The 7,840-nt window shown below is 33.1% G+C and overlaps 1 protein-coding gene across 3 annotated transcripts; it reads left to right on the top strand.

Annotated features, from left to right (window-relative positions):
- The first annotated feature begins 272 nt into the window (after window positions 1-272).
- On the top strand, window positions 273-7,840 carry LOC120133915 (nicotinate-nucleotide pyrophosphorylase [carboxylating], chloroplastic-like). Of its 3 annotated transcripts, XR_005517134.1 has the most exons (12): window positions 372-684; window positions 769-911; window positions 1,087-1,220; window positions 1,312-1,375; window positions 1,447-1,529; window positions 2,110-2,193; window positions 2,265-2,417; window positions 3,323-3,499; window positions 3,933-4,000; window positions 4,623-4,835; window positions 5,646-5,654; window positions 7,827-7,840. XR_005517134.1 is itself a non-coding variant. In XM_039150407.1 (11 exons), exons 2-11 carry the CDS (start codon window positions 626-628, stop codon window positions 4,717-4,719), a joined length of 1,062 nt encoding a protein of 353 aa, XP_039006338.1. In that variant the 5' UTR covers window positions 273-356; window positions 576-625; the 3' UTR covers window positions 4,720-4,867. The 3 variants fall into 3 exon arrangements, 2 of the variants coding, with proteins under 2 accessions (XP_039006338.1, XP_039006337.1); XM_039150407.1 differs by lacking the exons at window positions 5,646-5,654; window positions 7,827-7,840 and adding an exon at window positions 273-356 and having other exon boundaries at window positions 576-684; window positions 4,623-4,867; XM_039150406.1 differs by lacking the exons at window positions 5,646-5,654; window positions 7,827-7,840 and having other exon boundaries at window positions 4,623-4,867.

Raw genomic sequence — 7,840 nt, 5'->3', positions numbered from 1 at the left:
AACATAATGATCAATATATATATTTTAATTAGAACAATAAAAATAAAGAAATTGACCATTTTGATGATTACCTTACCCTAACGAAAAAAATAACGTTTACATTTGTTTTATACAAAAAGCTATATATAATCAAAACAAAGCCTTTTTGGTGTTTTTGTTGTGTTTAATTGTTTATCCCAAGGGTTTTTTTTAATTAATTAATTATCATCAAGGGGTTAAGAAGAAGCGAATTGGGAATTGGGAATTGGGAATTGGGAGTTGGGAATTGGGAGTTGGGAATTGGGAATTGGGTCATTTCGTCACAAGGAGCTCCAACTTCCCGAACCCGCCTACTCTATATATCGATTAGGCGAGAGGTACGAACCATCAATCAACCTATCTTGTTTACACGTTCATTTCTTTGTCATTTTCTGCTCGAATTACTGTATGGGTCGATATTATTATCTAAAACCCTGCTGGGCGGCCTTTGAAACATGAAATTTCTTATGTTTAATGGTTGTTTCATATAGCAATTTCCATTTCCCATATAGTTTTCTGACGCTTCTGGGTTGTTACTGGAAGGTATCTCTTAGCAGGTAACAGGCAGAAAGCTCACTGAACTAGAAGAGCTTAACAGACCGAGTTCATGTCTGGAATACTTTCTTTTTCCTCAATAGTTTTGCCCAATTGGTGCACGATTTCAAGGTAAATTGTGTTTATGTTTGAATTATGAATAGCTTATTTGTTTAGCAGTTGGTGGTGCCTGATTTTGTTGTTCTGGAGTTGTAGGCGTGTTGTTAGAATGGCTGCTGCTCAAACTGCAAATGTTGGACTATCTTTGGAAGCCATGGCGATTAAACCTCCTTCGCACCCTACTTATGATTTAAGGGACATCATTAACCTTGCCCTAGCTGAAGATGCTGGAAATCGAGGTTCTGGTGTCTCCGTTTTTTCGGTGTTTTAATGTTTCATAATCTTTGCTCTCCCGAATTTATAATGATGAGATGAAAATTTTGATGTACATGGAGCAAATATTTAGTTAAGTCTAAGTCTATTGATTTTCTTTCTTGCATTGATATCATATGCGATATTTGGGTTCAAGTGCAGGGGATGTAACTTGTATGGCCACCATTCCATTTGACATGGAAGTGGAAGCCTATTTTCTGGCAAAGGAGGATGGTATCATTGCAGGAATTGCACTTGCTGAGATGGTGTTTCAAGAGGTTGATCCTTCTTTGAAGGTACACGACTGTATTTTCCGTCTTTGGATCACCCTTAAGGTTTTCGTGCTTTGGATCACACACACTCGCCTTTTGTACACTATGATATCAGGTGGAGTGGTCTCGAAAGGATGGGGATTATGTTCACAAGGGACTGCAGTTTGGAAAAGTTTATGGTAATCCGAAAAGGGTGTTTTCTTAATTTTGTGTAAGAAGGATGTACTAAAATTACTCTCTATCCATATAGGAAGAGCACACAGCATTGTTGTAGCTGAAAGAATAGCTCTGAACTTCATGCAGCGGATGAGTGGTATAGCTACACTAACTAAGGTTCGTCCATTTCTTTGAATTTTATGAACAAACGAGTTTCATAATCTTTCTATGTTTCTCTGTTGTAATCAAGCAAATTGAAGTTTATAAGTTTTATCAAAAAAAAAAGTTTACTATATAATATAAGGCAGATAACAGGGATGGCAATAACAAAACCGTAAATGCTTATGTTTCATTTTAGATTGGTGTGAATCAGAAATGCAAAACAATATGGGTGATGAGTATAAGTTTCATTCGGACAAAAATATAACTGCTTGGATTGTTAGTGTTATATACTCTATATTCTTGTAGAAGTTTGAATTTTTGTTACTTATTCTGTGGCCTTGTTTTGCCACCTGTACATATGATCAGAACGTGGCTAATTCACATACTAATCAAAAATGCAAATCATGTCATTATTTAGTCATCTATGCACAATGAATATAATGAAGAAACGGGGCATGAAATGAAATTCAAATCTATTTTAATCTGTGAATTCACTCACGGAATGCAAATTACAGAGTTTATGCTCAGTAGCTATATAAAACTAGACTCCTAGCAAAGCTTAGCACTGGAATAACTTCACAAGGTGTTCCTGCAGGCAATGGCTGATGCTGCGAATCCTGCATACATCTTAGAGACAAGAAAAACAGCTCCAGGCTTACGTTTGGTGGACAAGTGGGCGGTGTGGATTATTTCCTTGACCCTACTCTTAGTTTTTTCTTAGTTCTTTCTCTTATGCCTTTCTTTTTGTAGGTACTAATTGGTGGAGGAAAGAATCATAGGCTGGGTTTGTTTGATATGGTGTTGATAAAGGATAATCATATATCAATAGCTGGGGGAATCAGTAATGCTGTTAGATCTGTTGACCAGTATCTAAAGCGAGAAACTCTTCAAATGGAGGTTGAGGTAATTTCTTCCGATATTAAAACTATAGCAAATTAAAAGTTTTGTGCTGTAGACCAGCTAACAGAGTCGAGTACAAATATGTAAATTTCCTCATGGTATATCATGTATCCTGCAACTAGGGGTGCTTAACGAGTTGAGCAGCTCAAACTCGACTCAGTCAAAACTCGATAAGCGCTCAACTCGAGTTGGCTTGACTCGAACTCGACTCGAGACCTTAACGAGCTGAGTCGAGCAAAGTCTAACTCGACTCGATAAGTTTGCGAGCAGTTTGTTAATTTTTTAAAATATATTTTTAGTAATTACTTCAAAATTATTTCATTCAAAAAAATAAATCTAAATAATAATTATTAATTTATTAATAAATAATAAATAATAATAAGTTAACCTATCTATTATTTTTTAAATAAATAATAAAATATTATTAATTAATAATATTATTTTAATACAAAAAAAAACCCAACCCTAATATCCTCATATGGTATTAGTAAATTTTATTTTTAGTTTAAAAAATAAGGTAAATTTTTTAGTGAGCTTAACGAGCAACGAGTCGAGCTTAACAAGCAATCAGTCGAGTCGAGCAGCGAATGTTTTTAACGAGCATGAGTCGAGCACAATTTTAACGAGCTTAATGAGCAACGAGTCGAGCAGCAAAAATTTTTAACGAGCATGAGTCGAGCACTGCCCGACTCGCTCGATAAGCACCCCTACCTGTAACTTTATTTAATTCTGTGTAGAAGTACGCATCATTGCCAAAAAAATATGCTTGAGTGGATTTGTTTAGTTAATTTGCAATGCTTTGGAGTGGTTCTCTTCGCTCTGTCCGCTTGTGCGAATGTGGAAATGAATCAATCAGTTTGTTGCATTGTGGCAACCGTAACAGATATGTTTACAATGTCTATTTCAAGGTTGAGACCCGGACACTTGAGGAAGTAAAGGAAGTATTGCAGTATGCATCTCAAACGAAGACTTCCTTGACTCGGATAATGTTGGATAATATGGTCATTCCTCTTCCAAATGGCGATGTTGATGTGTCTATGCTTAAAGAAGCTGTGGAGCTAATCAATGGGAAATTTGGGACAGAGGTATCTCATGAATCATGATTTTATCATGTACTTTTTCAGATCATTCATTTAGTGCCTGCGGACTTTGCAGAAAATCAGCTATACTGGGTTAGTTTGTGTATGTTTGTTCTTTCTTTTCCTTTATTCGAGGGTCATGGAAGGGTGTGTGGCGCAATGGTTCACTCTATTTGCTTGCCGTTTTGGTCTTCAAATATATGAAACATGAGCAAATTAAACTAGGAATATTTGTATGAAAGCTCTTGCTAGTTGCTACTTAAAATTTTGAATAGTTTCTAAATTGTAATCCGTTTTGGTGCTTTGGCTTGGTATTCTTGCATCTTGCTAGCCGTCAAATGTCATTATAGGTTTACTTCTAACTTCTATTTTAATGTTCTACTTAGCACTGTTCTGACTTCTGAGGCTTGTAAGTGATATATATTTGTCATTGTGATAGGCATCTGGCAATGTTACTCTTGAAACCGTACATAAAATCGGAAAAACTGGAGTTACCTACATATCCAGGTAAGGCAGTGCAACATTTTTTAATGTATAATCTGCTTTTAAAGAGAAAAGTTCTAAGTTGCTAAACTTTATCTGAACCATGGAGGTAACTTTCCTAGAAAATTCGTATAACCCTCTTCACTTCTGAGAAAAGCTAGTTCTAACGGTATTAATAAGTGATTTTAGTATAAAGATTAAATACAAAGCTCCGAGAAAAATAATATTATACACACGCATCTCACTATTGTTAGTGGAACCTATTGCTAGTAGATAGGATATGCCACTGCTTTCTTTAGCTCCATATGGGAACATGTCTTCCCTATGTACAGTGTTTGATAAATTTCTTTAAAGCATTATGATTTTATCCTTTCGTCTCTTAGAAAATATAGGGATTATACATCAAATTTGAACTTTATTAAACCTACGGATATTGCCTACATTTGACCTGTGCAATGAACTATATCTATTAGAGATCTGTGTAAGTGGATTTCAAATAGAATAGGACTGTTCATTCTCTGGGAAATCATTTGGAACTTGGGCAATTTTTCTGACATGTTACGGAAATGTTAGCTCAAGTAACTAGCCAACTTGGTACTAAAATTCTTGTTATGTCTTGCTGATTTTATTGCTTGGGTGTTTGCAGTGGCGCACTCACACATTCTGTGAGAGCACTCGATATATCCCTCAAAATTGATACGGAGTTGGCTCTCGAAGTTGGGAGGCGAACAAAAAGGGCCTGATGGGTTAATCTTTTATGTTGTTGAATAAGGGAAGCTCTTCTTCCCCACCGAAAGAAACTAAAGACCAAGAACATGTCGGTGCCTCTCTTCCCATGCTCTAACAATGGTTTGAGGAATTCAGAGAAAATAAAGGGGAATTTATTTTGCATATGATCAAAGCCGGGCATAAGTATGAAAACACATTCTTCAAAATCTATGAAAAATGTTAGAAAAAGTTGAGCATACCTGTGCTAATTCAGTGTATTAATCATAGATTTTACTTTTTGTCCATCCATTGTTTCAGAATTCAATTCATTTCTAGAATCTGTGTTTGGTTATAGGTGACATCAGCTGAAGCAAAGTCTGAGCTTTTACCATGGTTTTTAATTCGGTTGAAAATATATCCGTCCTAGGGTCAGGTTACTGTAATCATGGCCGAGCCGGAGTTGTCGTGACAACACGAGTAAAAAATGTTAGTTCTTGGTGCTAAAGTGAAGCATTGTCTGATGATGATATAATGCCACTTTAAAAGTTGTTTTTTTCTTCTTCTAGGCCTAATTGCAGTGTTAAGGATTAGTTCAGCTTTAGTGGGCATTTTGTGGGTGGGGGAAAGGGGATGTTTACCATCTGACTTTGCATCATGCCATTGTCTTCCATTACTTATCATACACTAAAAGTTACACAGAATTAAAAGCTTCTAATCCTATTAGAAAACTTTATATCTTTGACATTTATGAAAACTAGACAACTTCCATTATCTTTAAAGGAGCCACTAATATAGTTTTATTCTCTTTAGTCAGTTTAGCAATTTGCTTAAGCATTAAATGTCAGTTCGGATCTGACGTGGAATATATTTTTGTTGATATTGTAATTTTATGTGTAGTTAAATTATAAATGGGTGTTGTGCAAGTACACCAGCAGTTTCCCCAAAATTGTGAGGCATTGTTTTGATGGATGTCAAAGGGGTTGTAGTGCCCAACTTTTTTTCATTTTAAGGATTAATTATTCTACCATGAATATCAAAAAGTGGATGGTGACATTACAACACCATGACAAACCATCCTAGAGTTTATAATTTGTCGGTGGACAATGGAATCAAATAATAAACTGTGAAGGGGTCCACTTAAATCTTAATTAGGGATATTTTTATTTATATGTATGGGTAAATATGGCAGTCTCAATGGTGTTTACTGAAACTAATCATGATTATCCAAAAATATCAAGAGGGTTTTTAATTTGAAAAGAAAAGAAAGAATTTTTTTTGTCTTGATTTTTCGGGGGTCAATTTAATTTCTAAAACCAATAAGAGAAATGTATGAGTGGGGTCTTTGCAGCCCTAATTTGACAAACATTATAAAGTTTTTAATTTATTTACTGCTCATGAATAAAGAACAATGATTCAAGTTTTTGTCACGTCTTAAAAGGGTGGAAAATAATAATCTCACGTCGGAAATGGAGACTATGGAGTTTAAATATAAAAATAGGATTATAAATTTATGATAAGTGGCATTAGAGTGATTATTTGTCTGTTATATTTCTCGTCGACTATACTAATGAATTGGATAATAATCTCACGTCTAAAAAGAAAAAGAGATTAAAATTTTAAAAATAAATTTGAATCGTAATCTTTAATTGCGTTTATAATAAAAATACATGTAAAATGCTCGCAACATGCAAATGTATAAAGAAGGGAGAACACATTGGAAGAAAAAGAAAAGGGGCTCATATCTTTGGGCACACATTGGCTTGGCAGCACACAACTTTGGTAGATATGCCGTCTTCTCACCCAACCAAATGCCAAACTAATGCTACCAAACCCACTGAAGCTGTAAATTTTGGTCACGAGACATGCCATCCCACATTGCCTATACATTATAGTTCGGCTCTTTCTTGGATTTAGTTCATGTAAAAATATTTGATTTTATATATACTTATAATGAAGTGGTTTATATCTGTTAATTATGTCATTGATATAGTGATAAAAAATTTGTGTCGATATCACATATTCGGTTTACGTTTAATTTGAATTCAAACTCTAAATAATTAATTTAAATTAATCTAATGAATTTCTAAGGTTAATTTCATTTAGAACTTTATGAATTAAAGCATATGTGAAAATATTTTTTATATTAAAAGGAAGAGTAAAGTTCATGGAAAGCCCTTCTCCATAGTTTCCTTGTAAATTAAGAAAAAAATATTATTTAAACAAAAAGGAACACTTTTTCTTGTAAATTAAGAAAAATATTATTCAAATAAAAAGGAACATTTGAATATGAAAAAAAAACAAATAGTTTTTTTTAAGCCAAATGACCTGATCAATATAATTTGTGGAAAGATTTTTGAGTGATCGGGTCAAAATAGACCCGCCAACCTTAGCCGGTATAATGGCCCAATAGGGATTGCCAATGGAGCGTGCATTACACGCTATTAGAGAAAGCGTGTTAGGCTTAAAGTAATATCAAGAAAAGTTAAAGTTTAATCAACAAAATATAAAATTTATTTCAGGTAACTATAATTTTAAATTTTGCATTTTTTAAATAATAACAATATCATTAGTGACCAATGATATATATTTTTATAAAGAAAAGAATTTGATTGTTCGAAATTGAGACTTAATTTAAATCATAATTGAATCGATATTTTTTTATCTATATACCACATATTTAATCAAAAAATGATATATAATTTAGTGATTAATATTTCATCAACATTTAATTTGATATATTATACCATGTTAAATTTGAATTTAGACTTTGAATTTATTTAATCATATAATCAAATGTATTATAATTGATCAAATAATAATAGTGGGACAAAGTTCATAAAAAATGTGTAAAGCAAGGTCATTGTGCATAATTTTTCTTACAAATTTAGATAAGAAGTTTGTTGTTATAAAACGAACGGTTGTTATTCATACTCAATAATATTTTAATATCCAACATGCATAAAAAAATTAAAATTTGTATTATCTTTTAATATCAGTCGTATCCATGTAAATATAATAATAGAGTATAATATTTTATGAAATATGTTATTCCCTATTGAGTTAATGATAAATAAATAAATAAAGGAATTAAGAAAATGTATGATGATGATCGATGACCAATCAGATCACTCTAATTAAATAGGATAAATTACATAT

Source organism: Hibiscus syriacus, unplaced genomic scaffold (genome assembly GCF_006381635.1).
Source record: "Hibiscus syriacus cultivar Baekdansim isolate YM2019G1 unplaced genomic scaffold, ASM638163v2 tig00110597_pilon, whole genome shotgun sequence".
Taxonomy (NCBI): Eukaryota; Viridiplantae; Streptophyta; class Magnoliopsida; order Malvales; family Malvaceae; genus Hibiscus; species Hibiscus syriacus.
The sequence above is the reverse complement of the archived record's forward strand: the minus strand, read 5'-3'. Positions and strand labels throughout refer to the sequence as shown.